Source organism: Vicugna pacos, chromosome 15 (assembly GCF_048564905.1).
Source record: "Vicugna pacos chromosome 15, VicPac4, whole genome shotgun sequence".
Classification (NCBI taxonomy): Eukaryota; Metazoa; Chordata; class Mammalia; order Artiodactyla; family Camelidae; genus Vicugna; species Vicugna pacos.
In genome coordinates this window covers 31,402,533-31,418,855 of record NC_133001.1, presented here as the reverse complement: position 1 = coordinate 31,418,855, position 16,323 = coordinate 31,402,533, and the positions used below count along the sequence as shown (strand labels likewise).

Here is a 16,323-nt window from a genome sequence, read left to right as displayed (position 1 = left end):
ATTTATCGTCTAGTAGAACTCTGCCTATAGAATGACTAAAATTAAGGTAACATTTTAGTGTTTGGTTAAAGTTTTCAGACCTGGGTTCTTGTTCTAGCCAGTAAAACTAACTGCATAGTATTTGGCAAGCACTACAACTGGAAATTTTTTTAATCTGCAAAATAAGGTTAGATTATATATCCTTCTGAATTTGTGAGCACCCCTTTTTTTATTTTGGAGTCTACCTTTTATGATCTATTTGTCCAGCTAAAACTTTAAAAGGGGGTGAAATTGAGACTTTATCAGGAAAAATCAATTTCCTTGTTCAAAATTCAAAGATCCTTACAGATTACGTTGTTTCAGTGGAATTTTTAAAAATTATTACTACAGTTTAACTAGATCATTAACTAGGACTTGAAATATTTCGTTTAAAAAAAATCATTTTAGGAAAAGATTTTAGCCTTCCTAAAATGGTTTTTGTCACTTTCCACCATTAAATTGTAGTCAGTATTTCCAGTATTTTGTTCACCCACCTTCTCTTTAGCTCTGTGGTTTTGGGGAATAATACTGGTTAGTATCAGAGAAAAAGCTCAAACTAAGTAAAGATTCTTAAATTTTCTGTTTGCTGGAATTAGGTAGCGGCACACTGCTGCATTTTAGTTAAATATAAAATTCAGTTTGAGCAGGTGGTGATCTTCAGTTCTACAGATTGTGAAATACAAATAAAAATGAATTCCTGAAGTGAAAAGTTTGGGAGAAAGATGCTTTAAACTAAGCATTCCAGAAGTTCAGAAGACTTTCTATGGGCAGTACCCATTACACAGATAAGTCATAGTGCAGACCCTTGAGGCTCTGCTATTGCCTTTCAAAGCCTTTTTTTTTTTTTTTCAGTCTCTAGGTGCAGAAATAGAGCAGGCTATGAAAAAAAGCATAGAAGGAACCAATCTTGGAGCAGAGTATACCCAGTACTAATTTTCTTCTACTCTTTTTTTTTTCCTTTCACTGTGTTACAGTCTGTGAAAGATTAATAAATTTTGATAAACATCTTATAAATATATACATACTGTTAGTAAACAGTTGTTTGTATCAGTATGAGTCATTTCAGCAGTACTGCTTTTCTCAGAGCATGTAAGATAACTATCTCAGAAAGTTTGGATCAGGGAATATGAAGATCATCTTGCAGTCTGGAGCACGCTGGGGGATAAGACAGCCCAGGGGAGAAGCTGAAGTAGGAGAGTTAACAAAACCTGAGGAGACTGAGGGGAAGGCTCAGAGGTGTGCCAGAAAGAAGCACATAGAAAGAAAAGTGTAACATCAAGTGTTTCAAATTTTTGCCAGGCATTCACTCTTCCCAGAGATAATAGAACAGAAACATCTTCCTTTTCTGTTGTACTCTCTGATTTCCTACTGTTAGGATCCAGAGCTCACGCTGGTACCATTTGGATTATAAGTAAGCTGTACTGTCAGGTTATTGGACTTACATGGACTAGACTGCCTGAACAGTACTATCCAGTGGAAATGTCATGTGTAACACATATATAATTTAAAATGTTCTAGGAGTCACACTTAAAAAAAATAAAGACACAGATAAGATTAAATTTAATATATTTAACCCAGTATATGCAGAATATCATTTCAATGTATAATCTATAAAAAGTCATTAATGAGACATTTTACCCTTTTTTTTTTCAGACTAAGTCTTCAAAATCTGGTGTGTATAGTACACTGAAAGCATATCTCAGTTCACACTAGCTGCATTCTAAATGTTCTACCAGTGACTATCATTTTGGACAGTGCTGATCTAGAACATAGTTTAGAATGAAAATGTTTCCCAAGTTCTAAGTAACATAATATTTTGGAACACAGTCTAAAAACTCATTTGACCTCTGAGCCTTGGTTTCCCTTTCTTTAAAAGTAGAGGTTTGGACTAGGTGAGCTCTAAGATTTCATACAGTTCCAATATTATATGTGTCTAGAGAAATGAACTAATAATATTTATGGTATCAACAGTATCCCACAGAATTTCTTCTTTTGTAATTAAGCTGTGTTATCATTGACCAGATTCAATTAGGAATATTTATTTTATTTGAGCACAGGCTAGTTAAGTGATAAAGCTGGGATTCAAACAAGGTCTGCCTTTATCACAAAGTTTGTGTTCTCTCCACGATGTGGTATAGCCTCCCTCTCAGTCCCAGGAACTTTCAAGATGCCAAGGTAGGAGATAAAATGTTGAGATTAATTACATTTTAAAAAACTGCAGCTTCACTGTTGAATACGTATGTAAGGCCCTATACTGTGTTCACTGATTATCATGAGATAGGTAGTTTAATTATTTCTTTTCTTCACATTGATTTTCTGGACCAGCAGACTTTATCAATGTATTAATGTTACTGATCTCATAGTCTTCTTTGACCAGTCCCATGGCCCATTCCTTCCCCTTGACTTTCATGATAGTTTACAATGCAGACAGCCAGAAAGTAGCATTGGGGTAAAACAAATTGTTAAGTTGTTGGACTGTAAGATCAAGAAACCTGTCAGCCTCAAAAAAAGGTTATAGTGAGAATTTGACTCAATAGTGATTGAGGAGGAAAGAGATTCTTCATGTATATATTTTATCTGATTCTCAAGGTAAAGACTCACATAATTCTTAAATTGTGAACTGGTGACCTGTGAGCTGTATACAGGCCAAGGATGTTTTCTCATGGTATTCTCCCTTTGTTGGCGAAGGAGTAAACATTTAAAGATTGGGAGATGTCACAGTAAATTACATATTTTCTCTTTCTCTTGAAAAATGAGAAGATCTAGCAGCCCTGGGCCCACATCTTTCATGAGAATGATTAGCTGCTGCCTCCCTGAGATGGAGTCCGGTGTACACCAGTGCCCCTACACCAACCAGTCCTCATTTTGCATTTCCTGCCTGGGCCTGTAGATGCTTGAACTTGTGATCCCTGTATTAAAGTGTACATGATAGAATCTACAGAATTCTAGCTTATTTTCCTACACTTGCTATTCTGTGGGCAGTCACTTTAAAGCTTATGAAGAGAGATTACAGTGTGTTAAATCATGTCTTATCAGCAATTCCTAGCCAGTGTTTAGAATGGTCATAAATTCTTCTCTAAGGGAAGGAAATAAATATTTGTCAAGGACCTTATACTTTACAGTGTGATATCTTATTTAATCAATCATAATTCTAAGTGGTAAGTAGTATTAGCATTGTACTTATTAGGAGAATGAGGCGAAAGTCACATAGCTGGGAAGGGGTAAAGCGGGGATTCAGATCCCCATCAGTCTTTTTCCAAAGCTCATGTTCTTTCCATTATAATGCATTGCCTCCCTCTCAGTCTCAGAAATTGTTCACAGTGTCCGGATTATATGCTTGGCCTCCAACGTACTTACTGCAGTTTACAGGCAGGAAACGCATTTTCATCCTAACGTGTATTGCCATTTTTATATTATATTAGAAAAGTTCATAGGTGCCCGATACGTAGTTGCTTTGCTTATACTTGGTTGCTTGTGCTGCATGACACTTGATAAAGGAATCAATACAATATTTTGAGCTCTTTTAACAAAGGAGAGGTTTTTTTTTTCTTTGATACCTTTGCTGGACATGTAATCTCTTTTAACTGGCATTTATTAAGTGTTTTATTTTTTTCATTCAGAAAACATTTATAGTATACACCTCTGATCAAAGATCCTGGAAGAAATTCCGAAGGACAGGATATCTCCCTTTAATAATTTATATTCTTTAAAAAAAAAACTGGAGGGAAAATTACGTAACAAATTGGCTCCTTTAGAAAGTAAACTGTACGAAAAAGGACAGGGAGATACAGATAAAGGTGATTGCCGGAGGGAAACAGTTGCAGCTGGTGATCATTTAGTTATCAGACCCAGCTATGCTAAAACTCGTCAGGAAGCAGAGCCCACTCTTAGATTCAGAAGCAATAAAGACATACATCATGTGGTGTTAAAACCATGGTGTGGGAGGTCTTAGCCTGTTCTTAGATCAAACCCTGAGGCTGAGCACACTGTGAGTAATAATAATAAAAATAACTTGAACTTCTCACCCATAACAGGCACAACTTTTAAATCTGACTCTGAAGAGATACTTGCAGACATTCAGCAAATAATTTCTCTTTCCTTCTTCTTCCATGGTTTGCATTATGTAAACGACTGAATTACTATGTTCTCTTCTCCTTAATAGCTTCAGTCATTAATAGAGGTCATAAGATTGTATCAGCCTCTACTGATGATCACATTTTCAGTCTGTTTCTAACACTATTTTCATGTTATGCCTGACAAGTTGACATGTTCTCAATATTGCCTATGCTTCTGTATTCAGTCCTTATTTTCTCCTTCTCTTTTAGGTTCTTTTGTAAACATTTTACAACTAGTATCAATGTTGTTAAACCTGTCTGTATGTAGGTCAGGGTGCTGGGGCCAGGGATGGGTATTGTGTATATGTGTGTGTATGTGTTTTTAAGACATAAGAAACAATCTCATCTGTTCACTTAAGTATTGTTTCCATTTGCAATAAGTACTGATTTGATTCTAGAGTTGTCTTTTTAACATTTTTAGCTTTAGACTATTGCAGACCTTATAAGCAACTATTGGTTTGTGTAAGTAGAAGATGTTCATGCTGCTAACTAGAGAACTGTATCCTAGCACTGTCTTTAAAGTGTTAGCATATTATAATTGAATTTAATTGCTTGGACTCAAGATTGATTGTAGGCAGGATTGTGAAGTGAGGGAAGCTGGTCCTCTTTCCCTCCCACCGCCCTGTGTGGCAGAGCTCTTCTCTCTCTCCCCATCCTGATTTATGAGGGTGTCTGACTCCTCTCCTCGTGGTATATTCTGAGGCCAAGTTTTTTGTATGTCATTAAACATCAATGAGTTGATCAAAGTAGTGTGGTGCTCATGGTTGTTATCTACCCTGATTGTCTTTCTTCTTTTCAACTGTCAGAAACTTGCATTACAAAACTGTTTTCTTTTGCGTTTTTTCGATCTCAGCTTTTCTGACCTTCTTTTAGTTATATTTTAATTATGAAAATAGTTACTCTCACTTAAGGAAATGACCAGTGGTTTTTCCTACAATGTTTCAGACTAGGTCTTTATACGAAAACAATTTTATATACAATGAGAATAGAACTCTGAAGTAGCTATTTTTTATCTTGTTTTTATTGCATCACATTAATAATCCACTCTTCTGTGATCATTCAGCAAATACATCTGTCTTAATTTTGTCTTGTGTTTCAACAGAAGGAGAATATGTTAAAATGTTTATGCGAGGTCGGCCAATTACGATGTTCATTCCTTCTGATGTTGACAACTATGACGACATCAGAACAGAACTGCCTCCTGAGAAGCTCAAACTAGAGTGGGCGTATCCTTTTCTGGCATGACAGCAAATTTGTTTGCTATGTCTTTAGTATAAGAAAAAATAGTTTACCTAACCTTTCAAAATTGTCTTTATATGAAAAGAGTAAACATAATAAACATAGCAATCACTTGAGAAAGTAAAGAGATGTCATCTCTGATCCTTTCACATGTTACATATATTTCGCTGTTAGCAATTTAAAACCACTAAAATTAGTATCTTCAGATAGGGCAAGCAGTTTTCTGTGAATGTCAAGGCAGATACTTGTGCAGTAGAAAGGCATCAGGGTAGCACTGGAAGGCTAGTGTTTGAGTCTTGGCTCTGCCACTTACCCACAATGAACCTTACTTTCTTCACTTATAAAAAGAGGTTAATAACCCATACCTCCCAGGTGTGTTGTAAGAATTAAGTAAGAAGAACATCAGTTAAGCATTTGTAACATATAAAATAATGTAAATTACTTTATTAAGAGCTCAGGTTAACAGGGCAGATTCTCAGGTTAACAGGGTAGATTCTAACCCCAGAATTAACTTCTTCACCACCAAACTTTTTAAAAAGTGAATATATAAAACAGAGCTCTCCAGATTTCACTTAGAAAGTCTCACTTCTCTTAGAAACTCTCAGCGAAGCAGAAGGGAGCTAATAGTTTGAACTCTGCTTTCTGCCTCCATTCTCCGACTTCTTCCTCCAGCCCTTGAGTCATTCCCTCCTTTTGGCAGAAATTAGCTTGGGAAAACTCACCAGTCCTGTAATTCTGAACAACTTTTTAGCAGGTACTCTGCCTGTACCAAACAGTGCCTGGCTGTCTCTTCTTTATCTTGTAGGTCAAGCATAAGTGTCACTTTTTCAGATTGCCCTTCTTTTGATCTCTCACTTTCTCTCTCTCCATTTAAGTTAGATCCTCCTTTTATGCTTTCTCCTAGCATCCTGTTATTTTTATTTCTACAGTTTCTAATGATATATTTGGTATTTACTTCTGTCACCTTTGCAATAGCATAAACTCCAGGGACATAGGCCCCGCATTTGTTTTGTTCAAGACTGAATGTTCAGCTCTATGCCTGACACTTGGTGAATGAGGAAACTAAGATTTAAGCATATTAAAAGTCTAATAGTTACACAGGGCTCATGGCAGGATAGGAGTTTCCCAGTCCCCTTTCATTACACCTTCCTGATTCCCTTGAGTATCCATGAAAAAATTGTTAATTTAACACTTTGAAAATTATGGTTATTAAAAACCTTGACTCTTTCTGTTAAGATACGGTTATCGAGGAAAGGACTGTCGCGCTAATGTTTACCTTCTTCCTACCGGGGAAATTGTTTATTTCATAGCATCAGTAGTAGTACTATTTAATTATGAGGAGAGAACTCAACGACACTACCTGGGTCATACAGACTGTGTGAAATGGTTGGTATCATTTAACGTTTGTTCATTTTTTAATTTCATGCCCTCATTTTTGTATTTTTTTTTTAATCTGGGTTTTTATTGGAAATGATTTCTTGTGAGAAACTCAAAACTTAAGGATATTATGGGCATTCTGTGGAATACATTTTAAGAAGAAAAAAGACTTAACAGGCCTCCAGAACGGTTTGTGTGGTATCCGCAGCGGTAAAACATCTCATCTGTAAATTTCAATTGGGACGTCTTCTGCTTTCTCAGATCTTTTATGGTCTTTTTCTTCTGGTCTATAACATCAAATATAGTGGGGGCAGACTAGACTTATGTCATATTTCTGAGAGTGATTACTGATTATTAAATATTGATTGAGAATTTATTTTATGTAGATAAATTTTGGACTTGAGGCTTTGGGGCAGAGGTGGGTGGAGGAAATCATGGCTGAATATGGATCAAAATATCCCATAGGATGTCAAACTATAAAAAAATCTAAGAGCACCTTTTAAATGTTTAGGCATGTTTTAAGTTTACTCACTTTCACCACTTCTTGTTAAGTTCAATTGTCTATTGCTTAAATCCATTACTTTCCCACATTTAAAAGCTTTTCTTCTATGTCTGTACTATTCTGGCAACTATATCTTTATCTAGAAAAAAATGAATATATATTAGACTATTAAAATATTATATAGGTATTATTAAACTTTTAGAGATGATTAAACTATTGCCTTTCTCAAAGGAAGAATAATTTATGTACGGAATTATTTATTACAACATTGTAATAATACAGATCAGAAACAGCCTAAATATCTTTCAGCTGGGGCTAGGGAAGTTGTAGTGTACCCACAGGTTACCATGCAGCCAGCTATAAAGGAAGAGTGAGGAAGGTCTCTGTGTGTTAATATGGAAAGATCCCCAAGATATATTCCTAAGTACAGATTTAAAGAATGGGAAAATGTGCAGTGTTCTACCATTTGTGTGAACAGGACGTAGAAAACAAATATTTATCTTGCCTTCCACATATGTAAAAATATTCCAGAATTATTAATAAGAAGAAACTGATTACAGTGATTACCTGGTTACGGTTTCAGAGAGCAGGGATAACAGCAGGGTAAATGAGATTTAGCACATGGGGGCAGAATAGGAAAGAGACTTGCACTCAGTGTCTTTTTATAGCTTTTGATATTTGAACCATGTACATATATTACCTAATTCAGCGATTTTACTCTTTTGAATGTGTTTTTAAAGGTTTGAATTAAATATGGCAGAATGTTAATGTTAGATTTTTTAGTTACTTTTGATATAACTGACCTCAATAAAGGACATAAACTATTTAAGTAAGGGGAAATAGAATTACTTAAAGAAACATATTGATGAAATCTAGCCTCCTTAGTGATCAAATAAAGTGATATCAATTATACCAATCAATCATCAAGGCATTTTAAAAGATACTATTCTTAATATGGGGAAGTTTAAAAGTTGTGAAACTTTTAAAACATTTTTATTTCTTATGACAATTTAAATTGCTACTACTCTTCTGGAAAATAGTGAGTAATACATACCAAGAACAAAAAATTTATATTCCCGGCTGAGTTTACCCCTTGGTTGTAACACGTAGGAAGATTCTAGATACAAATGTGAAGACATCTTTTAAAAAATCTTGCTCATCACTTGTATATTTATCATGAGAAATGTGGGCATATATGCTGCAGTATTTTCAATTTGTACTTAATAGTTCCTTGCCCAAAGTTTGACTTATAAGAGTTTAGCATTAAAAATGAATTAAAAAGTAGGTGGCCTAAATGTGAAGGTGTTCACTGCTGTGTTCCTTTAGAAATGACAGAAGAGCTGTTAATAATATGCGTAAAAATTATATGGCAAAATGGGAAAATGCTTATGTTTTGATAAAGTGAAATTGCACAATGCAGTGTTGCATCTTCACTATTAATAAAGCCATGTGAATATTTTTGCCTATGTTCAGGACTCGGAAGGAACAAAAAAAGATAGTTTATCATGCCACAATTATGAGTAAATATTTTCTTCATATTTAGTGCTCCAATAATTTGCTTAGTTTTAAAAAGAAAGAAGTACAGCTGAAAACTTAGAAAAGAAATCCTTTAGGTAATTGATGTTTATTTGATTTGCTAAAGAAAATAAAATAAATGAGTCACAGAGGCATTTATTAATGATTTAAAGACTATTTGTTTGAAAAATGTTGATACTGAGGCATGATTCTGCTGTTTTACATGTTACCTGTATTTAAAACTGTTGTTAATACTGCTTTTTAGCCTTGCTATACATCCTGACAAAATTAGGATTGCAACTGGACAGATAGCTGGAGTGGATAAGGATGGAAGGGTGAGTGACACAGTTTTATGCATTCTGTACCTAGTGATACTGCTATTAGAATGGAATTGGTTGTAATTTTAACCACAGTTCATTTATTGTATTCTTTTAAAATGCAACTATCAAGGGATTTATAGTATAAGCAGGGAAAAAATATTAGAATGTAATAACATTCCAAAAAAAACAAAAGAGAATCATACTAAAATATTTTTTAAAAAAAAAAAGCATTCTCCCTAAAGAAACTATTTACTTGTAAAAATGGGAGAACTAATAAACTTGTTACATATTTTTTAAACAGAATAAATTATCTATGTTTGCCAGAAGGTACTGAAATTTCCCTAAATTGATGGGCCCTTGATTTTATATGTGATTAGAACTGGTAACACTTAAAACATTTTTCAGTTACTATTTCATATTATTAAGTTGGCTTACATGACAAATCCATTATTTGTAAGGATCAACAGTGAATATTAATGATGACTGATTAGCATACATATGACTGACTGTACTCACAACAGTCTCTGGCATCAGCTTCTTTAAAGAAAAGGACTTAGAGGGATTATACTGAATGACTTTTAAGACCCCTTCCAGTTCTAAATTCTATTTAAGGACTGTTTCCGTAGCAATTTATTGGACAATGATTTCTTTTTTTTAAAAAAAAGACATTATTTTCTCAGGAGTAAAGATCATGTTTACAGAGCAGACTTGCTGGGGTTAGAATCCTGACTCCACCTTTTAATCGCTGGATAACTATGGGCGAGTTGTTTAAATCTCTTGTCTCAGTTTCCTCATCTGTTAAATGGTGATTATAATAGTGCATAACCCGTAGAACTATGCAAATTAAAAACATTAATACATGTAAGATACTTAGTAAATACTCAAATCATTTTCTGCTACTGTCATCACTTGTTAATTCCTTATTTTCATGGTATGAGAAGAAAATACTTGTTCGAGATTCTTTCAGGGCTTGTGTAAATGTAGTAGCTATTTTTTATTAATGTCTATCCGTACCTATTATTTTTTAAAGACGGCAAACAGTTCCTGTGGTAATGGTTATTTTCATCTACCTAAACACTAGTAAAGCCCTACCAGCTTGTGTTTTTCCACTTATTTTTGCAGCCCCTGCAACCCCATGTCAGAGTGTGGGATTCAGTTAGTCTATCTACACTGCAAATTATTGGACTTGGAACTTTCGAACGTGGAGTAGGATGCCTGGATTTTTCGAAAGCTGTAAGTAACAGTTTTCAAAGGAATAAGTAAGCTGCACAAAGACGCAGAAAAGAAATTAAGCTCAATTTGTGTGTATGTGTTCATATAAAGTGATAACTCTGAATTGAAAAATGAGATGTTAGCTAGTGCTTAGCAATGGCCAGCATTTTAACCTCAGTACTAAAGTACTTTGGTGTAGGTAGGATCCAGGATATTATACTTAATTATACATAATTTTTTTCTGTCCTGAAATAGGATGCTAATATAATAACAAGAAATGGTTATGACACTGCATACATAGCATAGTAAAACTGAAACAAGCAGTAAGATGTGCTTTTACTTTAGCATTTTTAGGGAGGTAGAGGGAAGTAATTAGGTTTTTATTTATTTATTTATTTTAATTGAGCTACTGGGAATTGAACCCAGGACCCCATGCATGCTAAGCATGTGCTATACCAGGGAGCTATACCCTGCCTGCCTTGCTTCAGCTTGAATCATATATTATAGTGTCTACAGGAGAACTTCTACATTTTAGGATCCATAATTTTTAATTTCAGATACAAGTACCTCTCCATATTTTATTGGGCTTCATTCATGCTTTAGTATGAATGTTATCTGTTCAGTTCCTAGCTATCAGCAGTTATATTCTGGATTATGGGAGTTTTGTGAGACATGGAAGAGGAAGGGACATTTTTAGAGCAGAAAGATAAATCTGGGTGGATATAGGAACTTTACTAGCTTGAAAGCACTGAATGTCAAGGGGCCTAATGAGTCAAGAATTGGGAGAAAGGCATTTGAAAAAGAAGGTAAGATGGCAGAAGGGAAACACTTTTATTACGTTTTTTACTCCCTAAAATTTCTGTGGCAGCAACTGTTGTCATCTTGTTGATACCGCTGTTATAGTGGTAAGACTATCTTGGATTGCCTTGTACTCTATAACTTTTCCTAGTTTAGGCAGTCATTCCAGTATGGGGTAAAAGACAGATACAGAAAAGAGAGTAAGCTCTGCTCTTCCTCAGTACTTCTCACTCATCACCACCACGTTTCTTTGTTCCGTAGACATCATAAGGCATACACTACAAATGCTACTAGAAAAAAAAATAGTCTTTTAATATCATTTGCGGTTTTTTCCCTTAAACTTGGAGGTACAAATTATGTGAATGAGAATAGTTTCAGAAAAATAGATTAAAAGGAATTTAGTTATGTTTTTACTTATCTTACTTATTCGTGTTAATGTAAATCAGGTATATCATGGAAAACTGAAATTGGGAAACTTGAAAATAGCCATTAATTTCAACTTGTTCCATGAAACTGTCAAAATTTAGGAGCAAAGTTGTGACATTACAGACATTTCATGTCTACTGCAAAGGAAAATACTTTAAATACAGTCAGCAAGAAGGAAGCATAAGATTCAGAATGGTCTAGGGTATCCTCAAATTAATTGTTTGCTATCTCTGAGTAATAGAAGTGGCTTCATGACAAATGGAGAGCAACCTAGGGAAAAAAATTAAAAATAGAAAAAAATTTTAAGAATCTTTATAATATTTCTGAAGAAAATACAGTCTTAGTATATTCATTATATTTAAAGGAATCATGAGTTTAAAGGATTTTGGATTATCTTAATGTTGGCAGTTTTAATAATATGGTATTTCTTCTTAGAATATCAGCCTTGTCTGAAAATTTTAAAATGCCTTATTTAAATTGACTTTTTCTTTAGGATTCAGGTGTTCATTTATGTGTTATTGATGACTCCAATGAGCATATGCTTACTGTATGGGATTGGCAGAAAAAATCAAAAGGAGCAGAAATAAAGGTAAAAAAATTTTAATCAAGTACTATCTTTCAGAATACAGTATTTGTTTTGCAGATCCTTGGAAGAATAGTGCATTTCCTTAGGTTGCAAGAACACACCAACTGGCCAAATTAATCAAGTTTATTGATTTGTCATCATTCTTATGGGACTCTTAAGATAAAACAGTAATCAGCTTCAACCAATTTCGGTAATATCTCAGACACATTGTACTCCTGACACATGTGATGGATGCCAAAGTAGATGGATGTCTAGTCTCAGAATTAAGAATGGCTTTGCCTGGCTTTTTCTTCTTTAACAAAATGTTATTTTGTTCAATCTTCAAAGCTTAAAAAAATCTAAAGGAAAAACTTAACCTCAGGAATATGACAGACATAACTGTAAAGCATATGTAATGATGAGTTTTTTTATCTTAATTATGTTTCTGGGATTATTACATAAAATGCTACAGCATTTTTACCTGCTGTAGAATAGTGTCAGTCCTTTTGTGTGGGTCAGGCCGTAACTTGTAAGAGAAGAATGCAAGGTTAGCACGGCAACTGCGTTCATATGGTTCAGAAATGGCCTCCCTCTGACAGGCTTTCAGAGGGATTCAGAGTGACAGGATGACTAAAAAAAGCCTGTCACGTATTTGCTGTACTCTTAAGTAACACCACATTCCTCTTCAGTTGCTCTCTTAGTTTTGCTTTCTATAAGCTTTACACTTTCAGCTTGTTGGATGAAAAGAGGTTATTTCTTTTAAATAGTGTAAGTTAAGCTTTTGAAAGAGGTAGAGTAGATTTGATTGTACTTGATGAAAGGAATGTAAGGTGTCAAGAAAGCTCAAACTTCAGAAAACATGAATGGAGATAGGTTGTCTTTCAGCCATCGTTCAGAGTAATTTAACACTGAAACCATAGGGAAGTTACACCGAAGTGAAATACGTGAATTTTGATCCTTTGTAGTAAAGGCTACCAGATGAAATCTGTGGTTTTCCTCCTGCTGGTCACTCCTTGGTTTCCTTCCCAGGACCTTAAATGATGGTACTCTTCGGAGTTATATCCGCTGTCTTCTGCTGATAATCATGTACCGCTCCCGTTGCTCCCTTGGCCTTAATTACGATTTGGTGTGGCCCATGTCTGTTAATGCCAGCCCAGATCTCTCTCACAGATTTAAACCTATATTTCTTATTGCCTCCTGGGCATCTTTATTTGAATGCCTCATCCTGCAAATCAAGAGCAACATGTCCAAATCTGTACTAATCAAATTTCTTAGCCCCCAACTAGTATTGCCTCTCAATAATTAACATTACATTCCACTTAGTTGCCCAGGCTAGAAACTTGGGCATCATTCATGACTCCTTTTCCCTCATTTTTCACGCCCAGTCAGTCAGCACATTCTCTCAACTCTTTCTCCCAACTGTCGGTATTAGAACTCTTTCATTGCAGATGACTTCAAAACAACTAAAGCAAACTTAAAGAGAATTTATTGATTCATGTTGAGGGAGGAAAAGAAAACCTCTACTAAAGATCAGAGGGAGATTTTGCCTCAGGAATGACTTGACTGGGAGACTAGACCACTGATTCTCTCTCTCTCCTCTTGGCTCCTCCCTGTGTGTTGACCTTATTTTGTTCTTCTGTATGTGAGCTCTGTCCTTGCTTAAGTCACAAGGATTTGGGCCGTTGATGCATTACTTGTTTACTTATGTAAGTTTAAAATTCAGTAAGGCAACTTCAAAACCTGATTGACAGAAATTAAGGAACACCTAAATAATCAGAGGATTATACAGTAATAATGAATAGAAGACAATATGGTAAAGATGTAACTTCTCTGTGTATTATCTATACATTCAGTATAGTCAGAACTCCAGCATGGTTTTCATAGAAGATGGCAAGATGAATACATGTAGAAATATGAATGGGTAAGAATAGACAAAATCACCAAGACTGGTGAGGATGTGAAGTAACTGAAACTCTCATATACTGCTGCTGGTCATGGAAATTGGTGCAGCCATTTTGAAAAATTATTTGATATTACCTAGTTAAGGTGAACACACACGTATGCATACCCTCTGACCCATCCTGCTCCACTCCTACGTATAAGCCCAAAGGAGTATATATATAAAAGAATAAAATATACTTTGACCCACTAGGCTTGTATAGTTCCTTACTAATCATTGTGGAGAATTATATAAGAAAAGATTACTGTCCTTTTCCTCTATCTTATAATCTTAAATCTAGTTAAGGAGAAACAGCATTTAGATTGGATAGCTTGAGTTTTATTTATGTAGCTATACAAGGCTCTCTAGCTCAAATGTTAGTAATAGAAGTGTAAAATTTGTGAAGCTGTTAAATAAGCCATGGGAAAATTTTAAAATTTACATCAATTCTTTCAAGGGTCATTTTATTAGTATAAGAATGTAAAATGTATTTCTTTAAATCACTTTGTTCCTAAGATTACCATGTTTACCATATTGGTTTGCAATAAGAAAGGCTTCCATACACGTAAAGTTCTTTGTTAAGTTAAAAAATAAACATTGATCACCCTGCAGATGAACACCAGCTAACAATAAACAGCTTTACAAGCATGTTTTACCTCACTGTTAAGTTTGAATAGGTGTTTTTACCATGAAGCATCAATTTAGTAAGAATTCAGTTGTGATTTACTGAACATTTAGAAATATACATACTGTTTTAAAAATATCCTCAATTCAGTAATGTCAGTGAAAAAACTGTACTTGTACTTACTTTGTGACTTTCCAGGCTGCTTTCTTCCTTTCTCACTCCAGTTCTTTTAAACTTAATTCTTGGTTTTTTCTACGTTTTTTTGAGGAATGAGCATAAAAGCCTTTTGCATTTTGTTTTTTCATTCTTTAGGAATCAGTAGTGACCATTCTGTGCCTTCCTTCAACCTGAGGATGAATCTCTTTATCAGAAATATTTGTTAAATGAATCATCTATAATAGTAGTACAAAGAAGAATAAAACTGGTTTTTTTTTTAAGACTGAAGTGGCATTGTCTTTAAGACAGAATGTGCATTGTGCTTTCATTTACTAGTGTTAGTGTACCTTTCCCTGAAGGTGCAAGAAATTAAAATAATCTAAAACTGTAATTCATATAAATACCTTCCTAGTGCAGAGTTACTATATATAGATAGCATAAAAGATGCTGTAATAGGATAAAGGCATCAAATTTAAATCATTATACTAAAAATCTACTACTAAAGTTTTCAGGAAAACAGATCTTGGATGAAAAGGCGTTCCCTTAAGATTTTCCCCTGTCTTTGATTATCAGTACCTGATTGGTACTTAATGGAGATAAGGATATACATTCATCTAAAACTTTATTTTTCTTTCCACAGACAACAAATGAAGTTGTTTTGGCTGTGGAATTCCATCCAACAGATGCAAATACCATAATAACATGTGGTAAATCTCATATTTTTTTTTGGACCTGGAGTGGTAATTCACTAGCAAGAAAACAGGGAATTTTTGGGGTAGGTATCAGAATGTTAAAACTTCATTATAAAACTTTAATTTTTTCATTGTTGAGTAAGCATAACGTCATCATGCCAAAGGGAAAACTAAAAATTCTCATTGTTTCATTGTAGAAATACGATAAACCAAAGTTTGTGCAGTGTTTAGCATTCTTGGGGAATGGAGATGTTCTTACTGGAGACTCAGGTGGAGTCATACTTATATGGAGCAAAACTACTGTAGAACCCACACCTGGGAAAGGGCCTAAAGGTACAGTATTCTCATACTAAAATCATTCTTTTTAATTTGCACATACTGCTGTCGCAGGCCCATCTCTTACCCAGACCAGGAGAGAGTGAGCTGCACGGAAACAGTATGAGAGTCATGAACATACATTTTATTTTAAAGGTTCTCCATGACTGTGTTTTTCATTTTTTTTTAATCAAATTACTCACCCAGTTACTTATTAAGCATTTTGACTATATTGCACCTTTCCTTCCAAAAGGTTAATACAAAATCATTAGAAAGAGATATTACAGATCCATGTTAATTTAAGCAGTATAAAGATAAAGAGAGAAATCATCCCAAATCTTCAGTGTTTGGTGAAGCCTTCACAGAAGAAATTGTATTTAAGCTTAGTCATAATGAATGTACAACACATTAGGGAAACAGTGCAAGTAAAGGGAGAAAGATGGATATGAATGTGAGGCATCCAGGATAGCGTGAATAAATTTGTCACGTGTTAACAGAAGCAAGAGATA

The 16,323-nt window shown here is 34.6% G+C and overlaps 1 protein-coding gene across 7 annotated transcripts in view; it reads left to right on the top strand.

Moving 5' to 3' along the window:
• Window positions 1–16,323, top strand: part of EML4 (EMAP like 4) — a 124,886-nt gene that overhangs the window by 77,243 nt on the left and 31,320 nt on the right. For 6 of the 7 annotated variants that reach the window (XM_072937813.1, XM_072937812.1, XM_006211460.4 and 3 more), the window contains 7 exons: window positions 5,236–5,359; window positions 6,609–6,758; window positions 9,032–9,101; window positions 10,209–10,319; window positions 12,016–12,111; window positions 15,448–15,582; window positions 15,697–15,832. In XM_072937813.1, coding sequence (XP_072793914.1) covers window positions 5,236–5,359; window positions 6,609–6,758; window positions 9,032–9,101; window positions 10,209–10,319; window positions 12,016–12,111; window positions 15,448–15,582; window positions 15,697–15,832 — 822 coding nt within the window. Of the gene's footprint in view, window positions 1–1,890; window positions 1,911–5,235; window positions 5,360–6,608; window positions 6,759–9,031; window positions 9,102–10,208; window positions 10,320–12,015; window positions 12,112–15,447; window positions 15,583–15,696; window positions 15,833–16,323 lie in introns of those variants that run through there. The other variant, XM_072937814.1, reaches the window with a different exon arrangement.